This window comes from Durio zibethinus, chromosome 7 (genome assembly GCF_047325235.1).
Source record: "Durio zibethinus cultivar Kanyao isolate XHJ-2024 chromosome 7, ASM4732523v1, whole genome shotgun sequence".
NCBI classification, from domain to species: Eukaryota; Viridiplantae; Streptophyta; class Magnoliopsida; order Malvales; family Malvaceae; genus Durio; species Durio zibethinus.
This window is the reverse complement of record NC_143168.1, coordinates 8,126,548-8,153,470: the sequence shown is the minus strand read 5'-3', so window position 1 is coordinate 8,153,470 and position 26,923 is coordinate 8,126,548. Positions and strand designations below refer to the sequence as shown.

Here is a 26,923-nt window from a genome sequence, read left to right as displayed (position 1 = left end):
TTAGATTGGGAATGAACTCCGTATGCTTGGACATGGAATGAACTCCATATGCCTTAGCCAACCCACAAAACGAGCATGTAGGTGCTCAGTCGATTGGAGAGGCAGAATGCGCAAGTCGGGGATCGACCCAATCCCTCCTGCTTGCTGTCAATCCTTCTACCACAACCCTCGGTCTGGTCTGATCTTAGACTGTGAATGAACTCCGTATACATAAGTCATCCCACAAAACGAGTGTACAGGCATTGAGCCGACCGAAGAGGCATAATCCGTAAGTTGGGGATCGGCACGATCCCCCTCTTCGTGTTGTCGGTCCCACTGCCACAACCCTCGATCGAACTGGGGCTTAGACATTGACTGAACTCCCTGTGCCTAAGCCAACCCATGAAACAGGCGTGCGGATGCTCAACCGACTGGAGAGGCAGAATGCACAAGTCGGGGATCGACTCGATCCTTCTTGCGTGCTACCGATCTTGCTGTCACAACCCTTGGTCTGGTCTGATCTTAGACTGGGAATGAAGTCTGTATGCTTAGACTGAGGATGAACTCCGTATGCCTAAGTCAACCCATGAAACGAGCATGCAAGCGTTCAGCCGACTAGAGAGGTAGGATGTGCAAGCCGAGGATCGAACGGGTGGTAAGTGGGTTCAAGCACATCTTCATATTTCTGTCATGCCAATGCCATTTTTATGGCTTGTAAATTCATAAAATGGTCCCCTAAGCCTTCGTGTGAGGTTTCATGGCAAGATGACCCGTTTTCTATTCTTCACGATTTTCAAAACTTTTTATGGTTTGGGATTTTTTTAAATTTTTTTAGAAAGGTTTTTGTCCCCAAATTTGGTAGAGGTGATCCTTGTATTTTTTTTGGCATGCACAAAAAAATTCAGCTAAAAACTCGAAGTGGAGAAGATTTTGTAACCGTTTGAAAAAAGTGTCCCCATTTCAGACACTTTAATGGCTACTGGCAGCAAACCTATAAAATCTCAAATGCTCTTTAAGGGGGTGTGAGTTCTCGAGGTTTGATGAGGGATAGGGGGCCACTAGAAAGGCCAAGTACCAGCACCCATCACACATCATGTTCGTGCACCCCCCGGCCCCCCCAATCGTCAAAACCCCAATGTTGTCGGTTAGGCTCTCCGGTGATGCCCCAGCGATGCTCTGGCGATGGTGCCCCGAGCGAAAAAAATGTGGCACCAGTACATGCCCAAGCCCAGCATGTGCATCGTGGCTCAAAATCTTAGACTAGGATTGAACTCCGTATGCTTAGACATGGAATGAACTCCGTATGCCTAAGCTAACCCACGAAATGAGCAAGCGGGTGCTCAGCCGTTCGGAGAGGCAGAATGCGCAAGCCGGGGATCGGCCCGGTTCCCCCTGTATGCTGTCGATCCTGCTACTGCAACCCTCGGTCAGATCTGATCTTAGATTGGGAATGAACTCCGTATGCATAAGTCAACCCACGAAATGAGCATGCGGGCATTGAGCAGGCCGAAGAGGCATAATGCGTAAGCCGAGGATCGACCTAGTCCCACTCTGCATGCTGCCGGTCCTGCTGCCACAACCCTCGGTCCGGCTAGGGCTTAGACATGGAATGAACTCCCTATGCCTAAGCAAACCCACAAAACGGGCGTACGGGTGCTCAGCTGGCCGGAGAGGCAGAATGCGCAAGCTAGGGATCGGCCCGGTCCCCCTGTGTGTTGTCGATCCTGCTGTCGCAACCCTCGATCTGATCTGATCTTAGACTGGGAATGAACTCCATATACTGAGACTGGGGATGAACTCCGTATACTTAGACTGGGGATGAACTCCGTATGCCTAAGTCCACCCATGAAACGAGTGTACGGGTGCTCAGTCGATCGGAGAGGCATAATGCGGAAGCCGGGGATCAGTCTGGTCCCCCTTTACGTGCTGCCAATCTCGTTGTCGATCCTGCTGCCACAACCCTCAGTCCGGCTGGGGCTTAGACATGGAATGAACTCCGTATGCCTAAGCCAACCCATGAAATGAGCGAGCGGGTGCTCAGTCAACCGGAGAGGCAGAATGCGCAAGACGAGGATCGGCCCGGTGCCCTCTTGCATGCTACCGATCCTGCTGCAGGTCCTGCTGCCGTAACCCTCGGTCTGATCTGATCTTAGATTGGGAATGAACTCCGTATGCTTGGACATGGAATGAACTCCATATGCCTAAGCCAACCCACAAAACGAGCATGCAGGTGCTCAGTCGATCGGAGAGGCAGAATGCGCAAGTCAGGGATCGATCATGCCAAGCCGTATGAGGTACATACGGATGCATCAGACTTTGCCATAGGGGGCGTGTTGATACAGGAGGGACGTCCAGTCGCGTTCGACAGCAAGAAGCTGAACGAGACTGAATGCAGGTACATAGTCCAAGAGAAGAAGATGACTGCAGTGGTGCACTACTTATGCACTTGGCGCCATTACCTGTTGGGGTCGAGGTTCATGGTGAGGACGAACAATGTGGCGACCAGCTACTTCTAGATGCAGAAGAAGCTGTCACCCAAGCAAGTGAGATGGCAAGATTTTTTTGTAGAATTTGATTTCCAGATGGAGTACAAGCCAGGACAGGCGAACCTAGTGGCAGACGCCTTAAGCAGAAAGGCTAACCTTGCTGCCATTAGCCAACCAGAGGGGTCACTGGTGCCACACATCAAGGAGGGACTTACGCATGATCCTATAGCTAAGGCTTTGATGGAGTGCGCCCAATAAGGTAAGACTAGGCAATTTTGGTTGCAGGATGGCTTATTGTACACTAGAGGCAATAGACTGTTTGTACCGCAGCACGGGAAGCTCCGCAAGGAAGTTTTGCAAGAATGCCATAATGCAAGGTGGGCTGGACATCCCGAAGTGAGTCACACCTTGGTGCTGATCGAGGACAGATACTACTGGCCGCACATGAGGGACGATGTGGAGGCCTATGGGAAGACTTGTCTTGTGTGCCAACAGGACAAAGTGGAGCTTAAAAAACCAGACGGTCTCTTGGAGCCATTGCTAGTGCCAGAGCGACCATGGGATAGTGTTTCTCTAGACTTTATAGTCGGTTTACCCAAAGCAGAAGGGTTTGGAAGCATCATGGTAATGGTGGACAAGTTTTCCAAGTATGGAATTTTCGTTCCAGCAACCAAGGAGTGCCCAGCCGAGGAGGTAGCTCGATTGTTCCTGAAGAACATGGTTAAGTACTGGAGAGTGTCGAAGACCATTGTTAGTGATCGGGACGACTGTTTCACAGGCAGGTTCTGGACTGAGTTGTTCAAGCTGTTAGGGTCAGACTTGAACTTTTCCACTAGCATGCATCCGTAGACCGATGGGCAGACAGAATGAGTGAATGGACTATTGGAGGTCTACCTCAGGCACTATGTGAGTGCCACACAAAGGGACTGGCCAAAGCTGTTAGATATTGCACAGTTTTCCTACAACTTGCAAAGGAGCGAGGCAACGAACCAGAGCCCATTTGAAGTTGTGACAGGGCAACAACCACTAACACCCAGTTCGATTGCTGCAGGTTATACAGGGCCAAATCCAACAGCATACAAGTTTGCCAAGGCATGACAGGAGCAAACTGACTTGGTCAGAGTTTGTCTACATAAGGCGGCTAAGAGGTCAAAGAAGTGGGCAGACCAAAAGAGGTGGGATTTCAGTGGCATCCCAGTGGGTCTACACAACCCAGCTTTTGTTGGTCCTCTCAGTGGCATCATTCAAAATTTCACAAGTTTGAGAGGCTGGTTTTGACTGGAAATGGAATTTATGGGAGTATCCCAGATGGGATTGGTGATTTGGTTAACGTTGAAGAGATTGCACTATCAAGAAACAAGCTTAGTGGACAGGTTTCCGTTAATTTTTCTAAGTTAAAGAAACTGAAAGTTCTGGACTTAAGTGGAAATGATGTTAATGGAAATGTCCCTTGTTCAGTTGGTAATCTCACTCAGCTTTTGAAGCTAGACTTGAGTTCAAATGGGTTTTCTAGTAAAATCCCACAGAGCTTGAGTAACTTACAGGGTTTGGAGTTCTTGGATTTGAGTTTTAGCCATTTCGGTAACTTTGGGATTCCTTTGTTTTTTGCTGAAATGCCCAGATTGAAGGAGGTGTATTTAAGTGGAAATTTACTAGGAGGGGAGATACCAGAAATATGGGAAAAGCTAGGGGGTATTTTGGGGATAAGATTTTCTAGTATGGGATTGGTTGGGGGAATTCCAGCTTCCATGGGGGTGCATTTGACAAACTTGTGTTATTTAGTACTCGATAATAACAATCTTGAAGGGAAAGTGCCTAAGGAGTTTGGGTTCTTGGAATTTTTAAGTGAAATCAATTTGGAAAACAACAATCTGAGTGGAAGAGTTCCTTTCTCTGCTAAATTTACTGCTAAGGTTGGTGAAATGTTAAGGTTAAAAGGTAATCCAGAACTGTGTGTTGATGAGAAATTGAGCCATGGTAAAAGCATTCACGGTAGCTTTGGAGAATTGAAGAAATGCAGCAAGCCAGACATTCCCAATCCTGTCCTCTTCATTGGTGGTTCTTATTCTGGTCTGTTATCATCTTCTTTTCATGTTTTGTTTCTATTTTAGGGGTTTTTGTGGTTTTGTTTTGATTGTTTATCATCAAAGAGCAAGGAAAAATACTGATAGATCTTACAGAAACAAGTTAATACTGACTCGTTAATAGGAATTTTTGGGCGTTTGTTGGCACTGTACTGCAGTGGTTAAAATGATGTTTTTCTGTTTGGTTTTGGTCAATGAATCAATGACAAGTAGTTATATTATTGTTTTGTTGCTAATTATCCACTTCACTAGCATTTTTTTTAAACAAAAAACAATTCGTATCTAGAGATGCTCCTATTGTGGTAACTGATAGTCTGATAGAAATGAGTCAGGATATATATACTACAGTGAGTCAGGATATATATACTACTGATAAGTAGAAGTATCTATTTTGTGCAAAGTGAAAATGACCACCTTTTACCCTTTTGGTTTCAAATATTCATCAGTTTTCCATTTTATTTTAGACAGGAAATTGTTTAACTATGGATCAGCTTGCCTATTTATTTGATTTTTAGGGAAAAAAATAATTTTTTTGGCATTTTGCCAACTAGTTTTTGGTGTTAGATTTGCTTCAATCCTTCAGCTAACCCTTCTCTTCAATTTAGTTTTAGTTTTGAGGGAAAGTAGATATTATCAGGAGCAATCTAGTTTCATTTTTCTTGTGATGCAATGCAAGCAGGAATAAAGTAGTAAGCTAACCAGATTCTAGCTCAGCCATTAAGACATACTTAGAGAAAGCATCGATATTTGTGTCATGACTTGATGCAACTCTCGAGAAAAAGCTATTGTTTAAGAGCATTAATCATGATTCATGAAGGCTCAGCTCAATATAAAAATTACGGAGTAATTGATGCATGCACCATGAAAAAAATTAATATTTCGCAATGAAACTTTTCCTTCATTGAAAACTGAATCACAGAATCAGTTCCAAGTTTCAACAATTAATTCCAATGGATCTTTGATCATACAAGGTTTCCCTGAGGTGGGAAAAGAAACAAAAAAAAAAGTATGTAACTCTTCTTCGTTTCCACTAAAGCAAAAGAGTCTAGCTAGTAGTGCCAATGTTTACCAACCAAAAACAATAATTCTTTCAGGTACCTTCCCTTTCTTCAAAACCTGAAGCATTACTACGTCGTTCCTCTAGGGCGCCAGATACAGACCCTGACTCGGATCCAGTATCGAAGTCCTGGGTTCTGTGCCGCCTGGAGAATCCGTCAACAGAGGAGTTTTTGGACTTTTTCCACCGACCACTTTTCTTTGGGAGGCCAGGGAGGTCTTGTGAGGTTGAGTCAGTTGCTTGGTTTGGATCCTTGGGTTTTCTATCCTTGGAAGAAGTAGTTCCAGGTTGGAGACTTGGTGTTGGTGAAGCTGCATCCCATTGTGCGCCATAGGGGGCTGGACAAACACCTAGTCCAGAGGTATGAGGAACCTTTTCGAGTAGTCAAGAGGGTAGGCAAGGTTGCCTACAAGCTGGATATGCCACCCAAGCTGAGGGTACACCTGATGTTCCATGTGAGCATGCTCAAGCCGTTCCATGAGGATGAGGGAGATCCAGGACGGTCAGAGTCAAAGTGTCCACCATTGAGAGTAAGGGCCTCATATGAGAAGGAGGTCCACAGCATCATAGCTAACCTGGAGGTGAGACGGAAGAATTATTAGCCAAGACAAAAGTACTTAGTGCACTGAAAGGGATTTCCAGACAGTGAAGCGAGCTGGGAACCAGCAGATGACTTATGGTAGTTCGGGGACCAGATCAGGCAGTACCATGCGGAAGACGCAACAAGGGCATTGCGCAATCAAGTGAGGGAGAATGTCATGCCCTGGGTGGGCACACCAGGCACATCAGGCGCACCAACAGGCGAGCCAGAAGTTAAGGCCTGCAGACCAGGCATGCTAGCGGGTATCTGTGCACAAAGCCTAGCAAACGAGTTCAGAATGCCCGCCCGACTTGTAGGCTAGCCCGTGAGACTAAGGCCTGGCATACAAGCTGCCCGCACCACATCCAGAAGGGCCTAAGGTGTTGGACATACAAGGGAAGCTTTTGGAAGCAGGCAGACCAACAGGAGCATCCTGGCAGATTTGGTTGACCCTAAAAATCAGGAGTTAGCATCCTGATTGATTGTAATCCCATGATTTTAGCCTTTATTCTAGGGATATTGCCATTAAGTTGTAGCTGGAGCCTTAACTATAAATAGAGGGCTGCTCTACCCTCATTTGTACACCATCAAACACTTCTGTTTCAGGGAATACAAGAGCATTTCAAGAATTCTGTCTTGTTCATCCTGTTTCTCTTTAACTTGTGTAATCAGCCCTTTCCATTATTCTAGTGCCCGCACGCTTGTGTTTTAGGTTGACTTAGGTACAAAGGAGGAGATTCCAAGCCTAAGGCCGCACGGATTCTGAGTCTAAGGTCGGAGCCAATGACACAAGCACATCTTCATATTTCTGCCCTACCAATGCCATTTTTATGGCTTGTAAATTCATACAATGGTCCCCTAAGCCTTCAAGTGAAGTTTCGTGGCAAGACGACCCGTTTTCTATTTTTCATGATTTTTGAAACTTTTTGCGGTTTGGGATTTTTTAAAATTTTTTTAGAAAGAGTTTTGTTCGCAAATTTGGTAGAGGTGATCCTTGTATTTTCATTGGCATAATATGCAAGCTGGGGATCAACCCGATGCCCTTCTGCGTGCTATCGATCCCGCTGCCAGTCCTACTAGCACAACCCTCGGTTCGACTGGGGCTTAGACATGGAATGAACTCCGTATGCCTAAGCCAACCCATGAAACGAGCGTGTGGGTGCTCAGTCGGCCAGAGAGGCAGAATGCGCAAACCGGGGATAGCCCTGGTCCCCTCTGTGTGCTATCGATCCTACTGTTGGTCCTACTACCAAATACCTCGATCCGATCTGATCTTAGATTAGGAATGAACTCTATATGCTTAGACATGGAATGAACTCCGTATGCCTAAGCGAACCCAGTATGCCTAAGCGAACCCACGATACGAGCGTGCGGGTGCTCAGTCGACTGGAGAGGCAGAATGCGTAAGCCGGGGATGGCCTCGATCCCCCCCTGCATGTTGTCGATCCTGCTGCTGGTCCTGCTGTCGCAACCCTCGATCTGGTCTGATCTTAGATTGGGAATGAACTCCATATGCTTAGACATGGAATGAACTACGTCTGCCTAAGCCAACCCACGAAACAAGCGTGCGGACGCTCAACTGGCCGGAGAGGCAGAATACGAAAGTTGTGGATCGACCCAGTCCCCTTTGTGTGCTGTCGAACCTGCTCCTGAAACCCTCAATCTGATCCGATCTTGGACTGGGAATTAACTCCTTATGCCTAAGCCAACCCACGAAACGAGCGTGCGGGCGCTGAGCCAGCCGGAGAGGCATAACACACAAGCCGGGGATCGGCCTGATCCCCCTCTGCGTGCTACCAGTCCCGCTGCCATAACCCTCGATCCGGCTGGGGCTTAGGCTTGGAATGAACTCCCTACGCCTACGGCAACCCACGAAATAGATGTGCGGGTGCTCAGCCGGTTGGAGAGGCAGAATGAGAAAGCCGGGCATCGGCCCGGTCCCCCTTGCGTGCTGTCGATCCTGCTGTCGTAACCCTCGATCTGGTCTGATCTTAGACTGGGAATGAACTCCATATGCTTAGATTGCGGATGAACTTCGTATGCCTATGTCAACCCATAAAACGGCCGTGCGGGCGCTCAACCGACTAGAGAGGCAAGATGCGCAAGCCAAGGATTGAACGGGTGGTAGGTGGGTTCAAGCACATCTTCATATTTTTGCCATTCCAATGCCATTTTTATGGCTTGTAAATTCATACAATGGTCCCCTAACCCTTCATGTGAAGTTTCATGGCAAGATGACCCATTTTCTATTTTTCACAATTTTTGAAACTTTTTACGGTTCGGGATTTTTTAAAATTTTTTTAAAAAGTGTTTTGTCCCCAAATTTGTTAGAGGTGATCCTTGTATTTTTTTGGCATGCACAAAAAAATTTAGCGAAAAACTCGAAGTGCAAAAGATTTTGTGACCATTTGAAAAAAGTGTCCCTATTTCAGACACTTTAATGGCTACTGGCAGTAAACCTATAAAATCTCAAATGCTCTTTAAGGGGGCCAATATAAGGGCCAAGTACCAGCACCCATCGCAGATCATGTGCGCACACCCCCCGGCCCCCTAATCACCAAAACCCCCAATGCCGCCGGTTAGGCTCTCCTGTGATGCTTCAACGATGGTGCCCTGGGCGAAAAAAATGCGGCACCAGCATATGCTCGAGCCCATCATGTGCACCGTGGCTCAAAATCTTAGACTGAGAATGCACTCCGTATGCTTAGACGTGGAATGAACTCTGTATACCTAAGCCAACCCACGAAACGAGCGTGCGGGCGCTTAGCCAAACGGAGAGGCAGAATGCACAAGTCGGGGTCGGCACGGTCCACCCTGCATGCTGTCAATCCTGCTGCTGGTCCTGCTATCACAACCCTTAGTCCAATCCGATCTTAGACTGGGAATGAACTCTGTATGCTTAGACTGGGGATGAACTCCGTCTGCCTAAGTCAACCCATGAAACGAGCATGTGGGTGCTCAGCTGACCGGAGAGGATGTCCGAAGAGGCATAATGCGCAAGCCGGGGATTAGCTCGGTCCCCCTCTATGTGCTGCCAATCCCGCTGCCGATCCTGCTGCCACAACCCTCGGTCCAGTCCGATCTTAGATTGGGAATGAACTTCGTATGCCTAAGTCAACCCACGAAATGAAAGTGTGGGCACTGAACCGGTTAGAGAGGCATAATCGCAAGCCGGGGATCGACTTGGTCCCCCTCTGCGTGCTGCCAGTCCCGCTGCCATAACCCTCGGTCTGGCTACGGCTTAGACATGGAATGACCTCCCTATGCCTAAGCCAACCCCCGAAACAGGCGTGCGGGCGTTTAGTCGATCGGAGAGGCAGAATGAGCAACCCGGGGATCAGCCTGGTCCCCCCTGCGTGCTACCGATCCTGCTGTCACAAACCTCGATCCGGTCTGATCTTAGACTGGGAATGAACTCTGCATGCTTAGACTAGGGATGAACTCCGTATGCCTAAGTCAACCCACGAAACGAGCATACAGGCTCTTAGCCGATTGAAGAGACCAGTCGGAGAGGCATATTACGCAAGTCGGGGATCACCTCAGTCCCCCTCTATGTGCTGCCGATCTTGTTACAGGTCCTGTTGCCACAACCCTCGGTTCGACTGGGGCTTAGACATGGAATGAACTTCGTATGCCTAAGCCAACCCACGAAATGAGCGTACGGGCGCTCAACCTACTGCAGAGGCAGAATGCGCAAGCTGGGGATCGGCCCGATCCCCCCTACGTGCTATTGATCCTACTGCTAGTCCTGTTACCGCAACTATCGATCCGGTCTGATCTTAGACTAGGAATGAACTTCGTATGCTTGGACATGGAATGAACTCCGTATGCCTAAGCCAACCCATGAAATGAGCGTGCGGGCGCTCAACCGATCGAAAAGGTAGAATGTCTAAGCTGGGGATCAGCCCAGTCCCCCCTACGTGCTGTCGATCCTGCTACCACAATGCTCAGTCCAATCCAATCTTAGATTGGGAATGAACTCCGTATGCCTAAGTCAACCCAAGAAACAAGAGTGCGGGTGTTGAGCCGGTCGGAGAGGCATAATGCGCAAGCCAGGGATCAGCCTAGTCCCTCTCTACATGCTGTCAGTCCCGCTGCCATAACCCTTGGTCTGGCTGGGGCTTAGACATGGAATGAACTCCTTATGCCTAAGCCAACCCACAAAATGGGCGTGTGGGCGCTCAGTTGATCGGAGAGGCAGAATGCGCAAGCCGGGGATCGGCCCGGTCCACCCTGCATGCTGTCGATCCTGTTGCTGGTCCTACTATCGCAACCCTCAGTCCGGTCCGATCTTAGACTGGGAATGAACTCTGTATGCTTAGACTGGAGATGAACTCCGTATGCCTAAGTCAACCCATGAAATGAGCATGTGGGCGCTTAGCCGACCGGAGAGGATGTTCGAAGTGGCATAATGTGCAAGTCGGGGATCAGCTCGGTCCCCCTCTACGTGCTGTCAATCCCACTGCTGGTCCTGCTGCCACAACCCTCGGTCCGATTGGGGCTTAGACATGGAATGAACTCCTTATGCCTAAGCTAATTCACGAAACGGGCCTGCGGGCACTCAGCTGACCGGAGAGGCAGAATGCACAAGCTAGGGATTGGCTCGGTCCACCCTGCGTGCTGCCGATCCTACTGCTGGTCCTACTGCCGCAACCCTCGGTCCAGTCCGATCTTAGACTGGGGATGAACTCCGTATGCTTAGACTGGGGATGAACTCCATATGCCTAAGTCAACCCACGAAACGAGCGTATGGGCGCTCAGTCGACCGGAGAGGCCGTCCAGAGAGGCATAATGCGCAAGTCAAGGATCAACCCGGTCCCCCTCTACGTGCTACCGATCCCGCTGCCGGTCTTGATGCCACAACCCTTGGTCTGACTGGGGCTTAGACATGGAATGAACTTCGTATGCCTAAGCCAACCCATGAAACAAACGTGCGGCTGCTCAATCGACCGGAGAGGCAGAATTCGCAGGCCGAGGATCGGCCTGATCCCCCCTTGCGTGCTGTCGATCCTGCTGCTGGTCTTACTACCACAACCTTCGGTCCGGTACGATCTTAGACTGGGAATGAACTCCATATGCTTAGACATGAAATGAACTCCGTATGCCTAAGCCAACCCATAAAACGAGTGTGTGGGCACCCAACCGATCGGAGAGGTAGAATGCACAAGTCGGGGATTGGCCCGGTCCCTTCCTATGTGTTGTCGATCCTGCTACCGTAACCCTCGGTCCGGTCTGATCTTAGATTGGGAATGAACTCCATATGCCTAAGTTAACCCACGAAACGAGCGTGCGGGTGCTGAGCCGGTCGAAGAGGCATAATGCGTAAGCCAGGGATCGGTCTGATCCCCTTCTGTGTGCTGTCAGTCCCGCTGTCACAACCCTTCGTTCGCTCTAATCTTAGACTAGGAATGAACTTCGTATGCCTAATTCAACCCACAAAATGAGCATGCCGGAGAGGCCGACCGGAGAGGCATAATGCGTAAGATGGTGATCAGCCCGATCCTCCTCTTCGTGCTATCGATCCCACTGTCGGTCCTGCTACCACAACCCTCAGTCTAGCTGGGGCTTAGACATGGAATGAACTCTGTATGCCTAATCCAACCCATGAAATGAGCGTGCAGGTGCTCAGTCAGTTGGAGAGACAGAATGCGTAAGCCAAGGATCGACTCGGTCCCCCATGTGTGTTGTCGATCCTATCACTGGTCCTGCTGCCGCAACCCTTAATCCGGTCTGATCTTAGATTGGGAATGAATTCGGTATGCGTAAGCCAACCCATGAAACGAGTGTGCAGGCACTCAGCTAGTTGGAGAGGTAGAATGCTCAAGCCGGGGATCAGCCCGGTCCCCCCTACGTGCTATCGATACTGTTACCGCAACCCTTGGTTCGGTTCGATCTTAGACTAGGAATGAACTTCGTATGTATAAGTCAACCCACGAAATGAATGTACGGGCACTAAGCCGGTCGAAGAGGCATAATGCACAAGCCGGGGATCGGCCCGGTCCCCCTTTGTGTGCTGCTGATCTCACTGCCATAAACCTCGATTAGACTAGGGGTTAGACATGGAATGAACTCCCTATGCCTAAGGCAACCCACAAAACGGGTGTGCAGGCGCTCAGCCGACTGGAAAGGCAGAATGCGTAAGCCAGGGATCGACCCGATCCCCCCTACGTGCTGTCGATCCTGCTATCGTAACCCTCGGTCTGATCCGCTCTTAGACTATGAATGAACTCTATATGCTTAGACTGGGGATAAACTCTGTATGCCTAAGTCAACCCACAAAACGAGCGTGCGAGCGCTCAGCCGACCAGAAAGGCAGGATGCGCAAGTCGGGGATTGAACGGGTGGCAGGTGGGTTCAAGCACATCTTCATATTTCTGCTATGCCAATGCCTTTTTTATGGCTTGTAAATTCATACAATGGTCCCCTAAGCCGTCATTTGAAGTTTCGTGGCAAGACGACCCGTTTTCTATTTTTCACGATTTTTGAAACCTTTTACGATTCGGGACTTTTAAAAATTTTTTTAGAAAGAGTTTTGTCCCCAAATTTGGTCGAGGTGATCCTTGTATTTTTGTTGGCATGGATAAAAACATTCAGCTAAAAACTTGAAGTGGAGAAGATTTTGTGATCGTTTGAAAAAAGTGTCCCCATTTTAGACACTTTAATGGCTACTGGCAGCAAACCTATAAAATCTCAAATGCTCTTTAAGGGGGTCTGAGTTCTCGAGGTTTGGTGAGGGATAGGGAGCCAATATAAGGGCCAAGTAACAGCACCCATCGCACATCATGTGTGCACACCCACCCAATCGTCGGAACCCCCAATGCCATCGGTTAGGCTCTCCGACGATGCTCTGGTGATGCTCCGACGATGGTGCCCCAAGCAAAAAGAATGTGACACCAGCACATGCCCGAGCCCAGCATGTGCACCATGGCTCAAAATCTTAGACTGGGAAAGAACTCCGTATGCGTAGACGTGGAATGAACTCCGTATGCCTAAGCCAACCCACGAAACGAGGGTGCGGGCACTCAGTCGGTCGGAGAGGTAGAATGCGTAAGCTGGGGATTGGCCCGGTCAACCCTACATGCTGTCGAACCTGCACCGCACCCCTCAATCCAGTCTGATCTTAGATTGGGAATAAACTCTGTATGCATAAGTTAACCCACGAAACGAGCGTGCGAGCACTGAGTCAGTCAAAGAGGCATAATGCGTAAGCCGGGGATTGACCCGGTCCCCCTCTGCGTGTTGTCGGTCCCGCTACCACAACCCTCGGTCCGGTTGGGGCTTAGACATGGAATGAACTCCCTATGCCTAAGCTAACCCATGAAACGGGCGTGCGGGCGCTCAGCCGACCGGAGAGATAGAATGCGCAAGCCGGGGATCGACCCGGTCCCCCCTACGTGTTGCAGGTCTAGCTGCCACAACCCTCGGTCCGACGGGGGCTTCGACATGGAATGAACTCCCTATGCCTCAGCCAACCCACGAAAAGGGCGTACGGGTGCTCAGCTGATCGGAGAGGTAGAATGCGCAAGCCGGGGATCGGCCCGGTCCCCCCTTACATGCTTTCAATCTTGTTGCTACAACCCTCGATCCGATCCGATCTTAGACTGGGAATGGACTTCGTATGGTTAGACTGGGGATGAACTTCGTATGCCTAAGTCAACCCATGAAACGAGCATGCGGGCGTTGAGCCGGTCGAAAAGGCATAATGCGTAAGTCAAGGATCGAACCGATCCCCTTCTGCGTGCTGTTCGTCCCGCCACCACAACCCTCGGTCCGACTTGAGCTTAGACATGGAATAAACTCCCTATGCCTAAGCCAACCCATGAAACGGGCGTACGGACGCTCAGCCAACAGAAGAGGCAGAATGCACAAGCCGATGATCGACCCGGTCCCTCCTACGTGTTGCCGCCTCTACTGCCCTCGGTCCGATCCGATCTTAGATTAGGAACGAACTCCGTATGCTTGCAAGATGGCTTATTGTACACTAGAGGCAATAGACTGTTTGTGCCACAGCACAGGAAGACTCCGCAAGGAAGTTTTGCAAGAATGCCTTGATGCAAGGTGGGCTGGACACCCCAGAGTGAGTCGCACCTTGGTACTGATCGAGGACTGATACTACTGGCCGCACATGAGGGACGATGTGGAGGCCTATGGGAAGACTTGTCTTGTGTGCCAATAGGACAAAGTGGAGCTCAAGAAACCAGACGGTCTCTTGGAGCCATTGCCAGTGCCAGAATGACCATGGGAGAGTGTTTCTCTGGACTTTATAGTCAGTCTACCCAAAGCAGAAGGGTTTGGAAGCATCATGGTAGTGGTGGACAAGTTTTCCAAGTATGGAATTTTCATTCTAGCAACCAAGGAGTGCCCAGCTGAGGAGGTAGCTCGATTGTTCCTGAAAAACATGGTTAAGTACTGGGGAGTGCCAAGGACCATTGTTAGTGATCGGGATGGGTGTTTCACGGGCAGGTTCTGGACTGAGTTGTTCAAGCTGTTGGGGTCAGACTTGAACTTTTCCACCAGCATGCATCCGCAGACCGATGGGCAGACAGAATTAGTGAATGGACTATTGGAGGTCTACCTCAGGCACTATGTGAGTGCCACACAAAGGGACTGGCCAAAGCTGTTAGATATTGCATAGTTTTCCTACAACTTGCAAAGGAGCGAGGCAACGAACCAGAGCCCATTTGAAGTTGTGACAGGGCAACAACCACTAACACCCGATTCGATTGCTGCAGGTTATATAAGGCCAAATCTAGCAGCATACAAGTTTGCCAAGGCATGGTAGGAGCAAACTGACTTGGTCAGAGTTTGTCTACACAAGGCGGCTAAGAGGTCGAAGAAGTGGGCAGACCAAAAGAGGCGGGATTTCAGTGGCATCCCAGTGGGTCTACACAACCCAGCTTTTGTTAGTCCTCTCAGTGGCATCATTCAAAATTTCACAAGTTTGAAGAGGCTGGTTTTGACTGGAAATGGAATTTATGGGAGTATCCCAGATGGGATTGGTGATTTGGTTAACGTTGAAGAGATTACACTATCAAGAAACAAGCTTAGTGGACAGGTTTCTGTTAATTTTTCTAAGTTGAAGAAACTGAAAGTTTTGGACTTAAGTGGAAACGATGTTGATGGAAATGTCCCTTGTTCAGTTGGTAATCTCACTCAGCTTTTGGAGCTAGACTTGAGTTTAAATGGGTTTTCTGGTAAAATCCCAGAGAGCTTGAGTAACTTACAGGGTTTGGAGTTCTTGGATTTGAGTTTTAGCCGTTTCGGTAACTTTGGGATTCCTTTGTTTTTTGCTGAAATGCCCATTTTGAAAGAGGTGTATTTGAGTGGAAATTTACTAGGAGGGGAGATACCAGAAATATGGGAAAAGCTAGGGGGTATTCTGGGGATAGGATTTTCTGGTATGGGATTGGTTGGGGGAATTCCAGCTTCCATGGGGGTGTATTTGACAAACTTGTGTTATTTAGTACTCGATAATAACAATCTTGAAGGGAAAGTGCCTGAGGAGTTTGGGTTCTTAGAATTTGTAAGTGAAATCAATTTGGAAAACAACAATCTGAGTGGAAGAGTTCCTTTCTCTACTAAATTTACTGCTAAGGTTGGTGAAAAGCTGAGGTTAAAAGGTAATCCAGAACTGTGTGTTGATGAGAAATTGAGCCATGGTAAAAGCATTCACGGTAGCTTTGGAGAATTAAAGAAATGCAGCAAGCCAGACATTCCCAATCCTGTCCTCTTCATTGGTGGTTCTTATTCTGGTCTGTTATCATCTTCTTTTCATGTTTTGTTTCTGTTTTGGGGGTTTTTGTGGTTTTGTTTTGATTGTTTATCATCAAAGAGCAAGGAAAAATACTGATAGATCTTACAGAAACAAGTTAATACTGACTCGTTAATAGGAATTTTTGGGCGTTTGTTGGCACCGTACTGCAGTGGTTAAAATGATGTAATTACTTTTGTTTTTCTGTTTGGTTTTGGTCAATGAATCAATGACAAGTAGTTATATTATTGTTTTGTTGCTAATTATCCACTTCACCAGCATTTTTTTTAAACAAAAAACAATTTGTATCTGGAGATGCTCCTATTGTAGTAACTGATAGTCTGATAGAAATGAGTCAGGATATATATACTACAGTGAGTCAGGATATATATACTACTGATGAGTAGAAGTATCTATTTTGTGCAAAGTGAAAATGACCACCTTTTACCCTTTTGGTTTCAAATATTCATCAGTTTTCCATTTTATTTTAGATAGGAAATTGTTTAACTATGGATCAGCTTGCCTATTTATTTGATTTTTAGGGAAAAAAATAAATTTTTTTGCATTTTGCCAACTAGTTTTTGGTGTTAGATTTGCTTCAATCCTTCAGCTAACCCTTCTCTTCAATTTAGTTTTAGTTTTGAGGGAAAGTAGATATTATCAGGAGTAACCTAGTTTCGTTTTTCTTGTGATGCAACGCAAGCAGGAATAAAGTAGTAAGCTAACCAGATTCTGGCTCAGCCATTAAGACATACTTAGAGAAAGCATCGATATTTGTGTCATGACTTGATGCAACTCTCGAGAAAAAGCTGTTGTTTAAGAGCATTAATCATGATTCATGAAGGCTCAGCACAATATAAAAATTATGGAGTAATTGATGCATGCACCATGAAAAAAATTAATATTTCGCAATGAAACTTTTCCTTCATTGAAAATTGAATCACAGAATCAGTTTCAAGTTTCAACAATTAATTCCAATGGATCTTTGATCATACAAGGTTTCCCTGAGGTGGGAAAAGAAACAAAAAAAAAGTATGTAACTCTTCTTGGTTTCCACTAAAGCAAAAGAGTCTAGCTAGTAGTGCCAATGCTTACCAACCAAAAACAATAATTTTCTCAGGTACCTTCCCTTTCTTTAAAACCTGAAGCATTACTACGTCGTTCCTCTAGGGCGCCAGATACAGACCCTGACTCGGATCCAGTATCGAAGTCCTGGGTTCTGTACCGCCAGGAGGATCCATCAACAGAGGAGTCTTTGGACTTTTTCCGCCGACCACTTTTCTTTGAGAGGCCAGGGAGGTCTTGTGAGGTTGAGTCAGTTGCTTGGTTTAGATCCTTGGGTTTTCTATCCTTGGAAGAAGTAGTTCCAGGTTGGAGACTTGGTGTTGGTGAAGCTGCATCCCATTGTGCGCCATAGGGGGCTGCACAAACACCTAGTCCAGAGGTATGAGGGACCTTTCCGAGTAGTCAAGAGGGTAGGCAAGGTTGCCTACAAGCTGGATATGCCACCCAAGCTGAGGGTACACACGGTGTTCCATGTAAGCATGCTCAAGCCGTTTCATAAGGATGAGGGAGATCCAGGACGGGCAGAGTCAAAGCGTGCACCATTGAGAGTAAGGGCCTCATATGAGAAGGAGGTCCACAGCATCATAGCTAACCTAGAGGTGAGACGGAAGAATTATCAGCCAAGACAAAAGTACTTGGTGCACTGGAAGGGACTTCTAGATAGTGAAGCGAGCTGGGAACCAGCAGATGATTTATGGTAGTTCGAGGACCAGATCAGGCAGTACCATGCGAAAGACGCAACAAGGGCATTGCGCAATCAAGTGGGGGAGAATGTCTTGCCCTAGGTGGGCACGCCAGGCACATCAGGCGCACCAATAGGCGAGCCAAAAGTTAAGGCCTGCAGACCTGGCATGCTGGCGGGTATCTGTGCACAAAGCCTACCAAACGAGTTCAGAATGCCCGCCCGACTTGTAGGCCAGCCCGTGAGACTAAGGCCTGGCATACAAGCTACCCGCACCACATCTAGAAGGGCCTAAGGTGTTGGACATGCAAGGGAAGCTTTGGGAAGCAGGCAGACCAGCAGGAGCATCCTAGCAGATTTGGTTGACCCTAAAAATCAGGAGTTAGCATCCTGATTGATTGTAATCCCATGATTTTAGCCTTTATTCTAGGGATATTGCCATTAAGTTGTAGTTGGAGCCTTAACTATAAATAGAGGGTTGCTCCACCCTCATTTGTACACCATCAAACACTTCTGTTTCAGGGAATACAAGAGCATTTCTAGAATTCTGTCTTGTTCATCTTGTTTCTCTTTAACTTGTGTAATCAGCCCTTCCCATTGTTCTAGTGCCCGCACACTTGTGTTTTAGGTTGACTTAGGTACAAAAGAGGAGATTCCAAGCCTAAGGCCGCACGGATTCTGAGTCTAAGGTCGGAGCCCACGACACAAGCACATCTTCATATTTCTGCCCTGCCAATGCCATTTTTATGGCTTGTAAATTCATACAATGGTCCCCTAAGCCTTCAAGTGAAGTTTCGTGGCAAGACGACCCGTTTTCTATTTTTCATGATTTTCGAAACTTTTTACGGTTTGGGATTTTTTTAAATTTTTTTAGAAAGAGTTTTGTTCCCAAATTTGGTAGAGGTGATCCTTGTATTTTCGTTGGCATAATATGCAAGCTGAGGATCAGCTCGATGCCCCTCTGCGTGCTATCGATCCCGCTGTCGGTCCTACTAGCACAACCCTCGGTTCGGCTGGGGCTTAGACATGGAATGAACTCCAAATGCCTAAGCCAACCCATGAAACGAGTATGTGGGCGCTCAACCGGCCAGAGAGGCAGAATGCGCAAGCCGGGGATGGCCCTGGTTTCCCCTGCGTGCTATCGATCCTGCTGCTGGTCTTACTGCCAAAACCCTCGGTCCGGTCTGATCTTAGATTGAGAATGAACTCTATATGCTTAGACATGGAATGAACTCCGTATGCCTAAGCCAACCCATGAAACGAGTGTGCGGGCGCTCAGCCGACTGAGAGGCAGAATGTGCAAGCCGGGGATGGCCTCGGTCCCCCCTGCATGTTGTCGATCCTGTTGCTGGTCCTGCTACCACAACCCTCGGTCCGGTCCAATCTTAGATTGGGAATGAACTCCATATGCTTAGACATGGAATGAACTCCGTATGCCTAAGCCAACCCACGAAACGAGCGTGCGAACGCTTAACTAGCCAGAGAGGCAGAATACGCAAGCTATGGACTGGCCCAGTCCCCCCTACGTGCTGTCGAACCTGCTCCTGCAACCCTTGGTCTGATCCGATCTTGGACTGGGAATTAACTCCGTATGCCTAAGCCAACCCATGAAACGAGCGTGCGGGCGCTGAGCCAGTTGGAGAGGCATAACGCGCAAGCTGGGGATCGGCCCGATCCCCCTCTGCATGCTGCCAGTCCCGCTGCCACAACCCTCGGTTCGGCTGGGGCTTAGGCTTGGAATGAACTCCCTACGCCTATGCCAACCCATGAAACGGATGTGCAGGTGCTCAGCCGGTCGAAGAGGCAGAATGCGCAAGCCGGGGATCGGCCCGGTCCCCCTTACGTGCTATCGATCCTGCTGTCATAACCCTCAATCTGGTCCGATCTTAGACTGGGAATGAACTTCGTATGCTTAGATTGGGGATGAACTCCGTATGCCTATGTGAACCCATAAAACGACCGTGCGGGCGCTCAACCGACTAGAGAGGCAGGATGCGTAAGCCGGGGATTGAACGGGTGGTAGGTGGGTTCAAGCACATCTTCATATTTTTGCCATTCCAATGCCATTTTTATGGCTTGTAAATTCATACAATGGTCCCCTAACCCTTCATGTGAAGTTTTGTGGCAAGACGACCCGTTTTCTATTTTTCACAATTTTTGAAACTTTTTACGATTCAGGATTTTTTAAAATTTTTTTAAAAAGTGTTTTGTCCCCAAATTTGGTAGAGGTGATCCTTGTATTTTTTTGGCATGCACAAAAAAATTAAACGAAGAACTCGAAGTGCAGAAGATTTTGTGACCATTTGAAAAAAGTGTCCCCATTTCAGACACTTTAATGGCTACTGGCAGCAAACCTATAAAATCTCAAATGCTCTTTAAGGGGGGTGTGAGTTCTCAAGGTTTGATGAGGGATAGGGGGCCAATATAAGGGCCAAGTACCAGCACCCATCGCACATCATGTGTGCACACCCCCCGGCCCCCTAATCACCGAAACCCCCAATGCCGTCGGTTAGCCTCTCCTGTGATGCTTCGACGATGGTGCCCTGGGTGAAAAAAATGCGGCACCAGCACATGCTCGAGCCCAGCATGTGCACCGTGGCTCAAAATCTTAGACTAAGAATGCACTCCGTACGCTTAGACGTGGAATGAACTCCGTATACCTAAGCTAACCCACGAAACGAGCGTGTGAGCGCTTAGCTGGTCAAAGAGGCAGAATGCACAAGTCGGGGTCGGCACGGTCCACCCTGCATGCTGTCAATCCTGCTGCTGGTCCTGCTATCACAACCCTTAGTCCGATCCGATCTTAGACTGGGAATGAACTCCGTATGCTTAGACTTGGGATGAACTCCGTATGCCTAAGTCAACCCACGAAACGAGCGTGTGGGTGCTCAGCTGACCGGAGAGGATGTCCGAAGAGGCATAATGCGCAAGCCGGGGATCAGCTCGGTCCCCCTCTGTGTGTTGCCAATCCCGCTGCCAGTCCTGTTGCCACAACCCTCGGTCTGGTTCGATCTTAGAGTGGGAATGAATTTCGTATGCCTAAGTCAACCCACGAAATGAAAGTGTGGGCACTGAACCGATCGGAGAGGCATAATTGCAAGCCGGGGATCGACTTGGTCCCCCTCTGCGTGCTGCCAGTCCCGCTACCATAACCCTCAGTCTGGCTACGGCTTAGACGTGGAATGACCTCCCTATGCCTAAGCCAACCCACAAAACGGTCGTGCGGGCGTTCAGTCGATCGGAGAGGCAGAATGAGCAAGCCGGGGATCAGCTTGGTCCCCCCTACGTGCTGCCGATCCTGCTGTCACAACCCTCGATCCGGTCCGATCTTAGACTGGGAATGAACTCTGCATGCTTAGACTAGGGATGAACTCTGTATGCCTAAGTCAACCCACGAAACGAGCATACGGGCTCTTAGCTGATCGAAGAGACTAGTCGGAGAGGCCTATTACGCAAGTCGGGGATCAGCCTGATCCCCCTCTACGTGCTGCCGATCCCGTTACCGGTCCTGCTGCCACAACCCTCGGTTCGACTGGGGCTTAGACATGGAATGAACTCCGTATGCCTAAGCCAACCCACGAAATGAGTGTACAGGCACTTAACTGACCGCAGAGGCAGAATGCGCAAGCTGGGGATTGGCCCGATCCCCCCTATGTGCTGTTGATCCTACTGCTAGTCCTGTTGCCGCAACTATCGATCCGGTCTGGTCTTAGACTAGGAATGAACTCCGTATGCTTGGACATGGAATGAACTCCGTATGCCTAAGCCAGCCCATGAAATGAGCATGCGGGCGCTCAACCGGCCGGAGAGGCAGAATGTCCAAGCTAGGGATCATCCCAGTCCCCCCTACGTGCTATCGATCTTGCTACCGCAATGCTCGGTCCAATCCAATCTTAGATTGGGAATGAACTCTGTATGCCTAAGTCAACCCATGAAACGAGAGTGCGGGTGCTGAGCCGGTCGGAGAGGCATAATGCGCAAGCCAGGGATCGGCCTAGTCCCTCTCTACATGCTGTCAGTCCCGCTACCACAACCCTTGGTCTGGCTGGGGCTTAGACATGGAATGAACTCTTTATACCTAAGCCAACCCATGAAACGGGCGTGCGGGCGCTCAGCCGACCGGAGAGGCAGAATGCGTAAGCCGGGGATCAGCCTGGTCCACCCTATATGCTGTCGATCTTGTTGCTGGTCCTGCTATCGCAACCCTCAGTTCGGTCTGATCTTAGATTGGGAATGAACTCTGTATGCTTAGACTGGAGATGAACTCCGTATGCCTAAGTCAACCCATGAAATGAGCGTGTGGGCGCTTAGCCGATCGGAGAGGACGTTCGAAGTGGCATAATGTGCAAGCCGGGGATCAGCTCGATCCCCCTCTACGTGCTGTCGATCCCATTGTTGGTCCTACTGCCACAACCCTCGGTCCGGTTGGGGCTTAGACATGGAATGAACTCCTTATGCCTAAGCCAATTCACGAAACGGGCATGCGGGCACTCAGCTGACCGGAGAGGCAGAATGCGCAAGCTAGGGATTGGCTTGGTCCACCCTGCGTGCTGTCGATCCTATTGCTGGTCCTACTGCCGCAACCCTCGATCCAGTCTGATCTTAGACTGGGAATGAACTCCGTATGCTTAGACTAGGGATGAACTCCATATGCCTAAGTCAACCCACGAAATGAGCGTATGGACGCTCAGTCATCCGGAGAGGCCATCCAGAGAGGCATAATGCGCAAGTCGAAGATCAGCCCGGTCCCCCTCTACGTGCTGTCGATCCCACTGCCAGTCTTACTACCATAACCCTTAGTCTGACTGGGGCTTCGACATGGAATGAACTTCGTATGCCTAAGCCAACCCATGAAACAAGCGTGCGGCTGCTCAGTCGACTGGAGAGGCAGAATTCACAAGCCGAGGATCGGCCCGATCCCCTCTTGCGTGCTGTCGATCCTGCTGCTGGTCTTACTACCACAACCTTCGGTCCGGTATGATCTTAGACTGGGAATGAACTCCATATGCTTAGACATCGAATGAACTCTGTATGCCTAAACCAACCCACAAAACGAGTGTACGGGCACCCAGCCAATCGGAGAGGCAGAATGCGCAAGTCAGGGATCGATCTGGTCCCTTTCTGCGTGTTGTCGATCCTGCTACCCTAACCCTCGGTCCGGTCCGATCTTAGATTGGGAATAAACTCCATATGCCTAAGTTAACCCACGAAAAGAGCGTGCGGGTGCTGAGTCGGCCGAAGAGGCATAATGCGCAAGCCAGGGATCGGTCCGATCCCCTTCTGTGTGCTGTCAGTCCCGCTGTCGCAACCTTTCGTTCGCTCTGATCTTAGACTAGGAATGAACTCTGTATGCCTAATTCAACCCATGAAATGAGCGTGCCGGAAAGGTTGACCGGAGAGGCATAATGCGCAAGATGGTGATCAGCCCGATCCCCCTCTTCGTGCTACCGATCCCACTGTCAGTCCTGCTACCACAACCCTCGGTCTGGCCGAGGCTTAGACATGGAATGAACTCTGTATGCCTAATCCAACCCATGAAACGAGCGTACGGGTGCTCAGTCAACTGGAGAGACAGAATGCATAAGCCGAGGATCGACCCGATCCCCCATGCGTGTTGTCGATCCTACCGCTAGTCCTGCTGCAACAACCCTTGATTCGGTCTGATCTTAGACTGGGAATGAACTCGGTATGCGTAAGCCAACCCACGAAACGAGTGTGCAGGCGCTCAGCTAGTCGAGGAGGTAGAATGCGCAAGTCGGGGATCGGTCTGGTCCCCCCTGCGTGCTATCGATACTGCTGTTGCAACCCTCGGTCCGATCCGATCTTAGACTAGGAATGAACTTCGTATGCATAAGTCAACCCACGAAATGAATGTGCAGGCACTAAGCCTGCCGAAGAGGCATAATGCACAAGTCGGGGATCGGCCCGGTCCCCCTTTGTGTGCTACTGATCTCGCTGCCACAAACCTCGATCAGACTGGGGGTTAGACATGGAATGAACTCCCTATGCCTAAGCCAACCCACAAAACGGGCGTGCAGGCGCTCAACCGACCGGAGAAGTAGAATGCGCAAGCCGAGGATCGACCCAATCCCCCCTGCATGCTGCCGATCCTGTTATCGTAACCCTCGATTCGATCCGATCTTAGACTGGGAATGAACTCTGTATGCTTAGACTGGGGATGAACTCTATATGCCTAAGTCAACCCACAAAACGAGCGTGCGAGCGCTCAGCTGACCAGAAAGGGAGGATGCGCAAGTCAGGGATTGAACGGGTGGTAGGTGGGTTCAAGCACATCTTCATATTTCTGCTGTGCCAATGCCTTTTTTATGGCTTGTAAATTCATACAATGGTCCCCTAAGCCTTCATTTCAAGTTTCGCGGCAAGATGACCCATTTTTTATTTTTCACGATTTTCGAAACCTTTTACGATTCGGGACTTTTAAAAATTTTTTTAGAAAGAGTTTTGTCCCCAAATTTGGTCGTGGTGATCCTTGTATTTTTGTTGGCATGGATAAAAACATTCAGCTAAAAACTTGAAGTGGAGAAGATTTTGTGATCGTTTGAAAAAAGTGTCCCGATTTTAGACACTTTAATGGCTACTGACAGCAAACCTATAAAATCTCAAATGCTCTTTAAGGGGGTGTGAGTTCTCGAGGTTTGGTGAGGGATAGGGAGCCAATATAAGGGCCAAGTACCAGCACCCATCGCACATCATGTGTGCACACCCACCCAATCGCCGGAACCCCCAATGCCACCGGTTAGGCTCTCCGACGATGCTCCGACGATGGTGCCCCGAGCAAAAAAAATGTGACACCAGCACATGCCCGAGCCCAGCATGTGCACCGTGACTCAAAATCTTAGACTGGGAAAGAACTCCATATGTGTAGACATGGAATGAACTCCGTATGCCTAAGCCAACCCACGAAACGAGCGTGCGGGCACTCAGTCGGCCGGAGAGGTAGAACGCGCAAGCCGGGGATTAGCCCGGTCAACCCTGCATGCTGTCGAACCTACACCGCACCCCTCAATCCAGTCTGATCTTAGACTGGGAATGAACTCTGTATGAATAAGTTAACCCACGAAACGAGCGTGCGAGACTGAGTCGATCGAAGAGGCATAATGCATAAGCCGGGGATCGACCCGGTCCCCCTCTGCGTGCTGTCGATCCCGCTGCCACAACCCTCGGTCTGATTGGTGCTTAGACATGGAATGAACTCCTTATGCCTAAGCCAACCCACGAAACGGACGTGTGGGCGCTCAGCCGATCGGAGAGACAGAATGCACAAGCCGGGGATCAACCCGGTCCCCCCTGCATGTTGCAGGTCCAGCTGCCACAACCCTAGGTCCGACGAGGGCTTCGACATGGAATGAACTCCCTATGCCTCAGCCAACCCACGAAAAGGGCGTACGGGTGCTCAGCTGATCATAGAGGTAGAATGCGCAAGCTGGGGATCGGCCCGGTCCCCCCTTACATGCTGTCGATCTTGTTGCCGTAACCCTCGATCCGATCCGATCTTAGACTGGGAATGGACTTCGTATGCTTAGACTGGGGATGAACTTCGTATGCCTAAGTCAACCCATGAAACGAGTGTGCGGGCGTTGAGCAGATCGGAGAGGCATAATGCGTAAGTCGAGGATCGAACCGGTCCCCTTCTGCGTGCTGTTGGTCCCGTTACCACAACCCTTGGTCCGACTTGAGCTTAGACATGGAATGAACTCCCTATGCCTAAGCCAACCCACAAAATGGGCGTACGGGCGCTCAGCTGACAGAAAAGGCAGAATGCACAAGCCAGGGATCGACCCGGTCCCCCTTACGTGTTGTCGCTTCTACTACCCTCGGTCCGATCCGATCTTAGATTGGGAATGAACTGTGTATGCTTAGACTGGGGATGAACTCCGTATGCCTAAGTCAACCCATGAAACGAGCGTGCGGGCGCTGAGCCGATCAAAGAGGCATAATGCGTAAGTCGAGGATCGACCCGGTCCCTCTCTGTGTGCTGTCGGTCCCACTGCCACAACCCTCGGTCCGATTGGGGCTTAGACATGGAATGAACTTCCTATGCCTAAGCCAACCCACGAAACAGGCGTGCGGCCGCTAACCCGATCGAAGAGGCATAATGCGTAAACCGGGGATCGACCCGGTCCCCCTCTACGTGCTGTCAGTCCCACTGCCACAACCCTCGGTCCGACGGGGGCTTAGACATGGAATGAACTCCCTATGCCTCAGCCAACCCACGAAAAGGGCGTACGAGCGCTCAGCTGATCGGAGAGGCAGAATGCGCAAGCTGGGGACCAGCCCGGTCCCCCCTACATGCTGTCGATCTTGTTGCCGCGACCCTCGATCCGATCCGATCTTAGACTGGGAATGAACTTCGTATGCTTAGACTGGGGATGAACTTCGTATGCCTAAGTCAACCCATGAAACGAGCATGCGGGCGCTGAGCCGACCGGAGGGGCATAATGCATAAGTCAAGGATCGAACTGGCATTGGCATGGCAGAAATATGAAGATGTGCTTGAACCCACCTACCACCCGTTCGATCCTCGGCTTGCACATCCTGCCTCTTTGGTCGGTTGAGCATCCGTACGCTCATTTCGTGCGTTGACTTAGGCATATGGAGTTCATCCCCAGTCTAAGCATACGGAGTTCATTCCCAGTCTAAGATCAGACCGGACCAAGGGTTACGACAGTAGGATCGACAGGACGCAGGGGGGATCGGGCCGATCCCCGACTTGCGCATTCTGCCTCTCCGATCGACTGAGCACCCGCACGCCCGTATCATGGGTTGGCTTAGGCATAGGGAGTTCATTCCATGTCTAAGCCGCAGTCGGATCGAGGGTTGTGGCAGCGGGACCGACAGCACGTAGAGGAGGATCGGGTCGATCCTCAGCTTACGCAATATGCCTCTCCTGCCAGCTCAGCGCCCGCATGTTCGTTTCGTGGGTTGACTTAGGCATACAGAGTTTATTCCTAGTCTAAGAACAGACTAGACCGAGGGTTGCGGCAGTAGGATTGACAGCACGTAGGGGGGACCAGGCCGGTCCCCAGCTTGCGCATTCTACCTCTCTGACCAACTGAGTGCCCGCAAGCCCGTTTCATGGGTTGGCTTAGGCATAGGGAGTTCATTCCATGTCTAAGCCCTAACCGGACCGAGGGTTGTGGCAGCGGGACCGACAGCACGTAGAGGGGGATCGGGTCGATCCCTGGCTTGCGGATTATGCCTCTTCGGTCGGCTTAGCA

General features: G+C 49.6%; 1 protein-coding gene and 1 pseudogene across 1 annotated transcript; both read left to right on the top strand.

Annotated features, from left to right (window-relative positions):
• Window positions 1–2,495: 2,495 nt before the first annotated feature.
• On the top strand, window positions 2,496–4,627 carry LOC149517987 (uncharacterized; annotated as a pseudogene).
• Window positions 4,628–4,715: 88 nt separating this feature from the next.
• LOC111300409 (uncharacterized) lies at window positions 4,716–16,231 on the top strand. The gene is made up of 5 exons (XM_089764321.1): window positions 4,716–4,758; window positions 4,802–4,896; window positions 5,469–5,531; window positions 5,644–5,907; window positions 15,005–16,231. Exons 1-5 carry the CDS (start codon window positions 4,716–4,718, stop codon window positions 16,034–16,036), a joined length of 1,497 nt encoding a protein of 498 aa, XP_089620447.1. The 3' UTR covers window positions 16,037–16,231.
• Window positions 16,232–26,923: the final 10,692 nt, after the last annotated feature.

Coding starts and splice junctions, on each gene's coding strand:
- LOC111300409 (XM_089764321.1), top strand. CDS start 4,716: ATGATGTTTTTCTGTTTGGTTTTGGTCAATGAATCAATGACAA. Junction 4,897..5,468: donor GTCAGGATATATATACTACA/GTGAGTCAGGAT, acceptor ACTGAATCACAG/AATCAGTTCCAAGTTTCAAC. Junction 5,908..15,004: donor TTCCAGGTTGGAGACTTGGT/GTTGGTGAAGCT, acceptor TGTCTACACAAG/GCGGCTAAGAGGTCGAAGAA.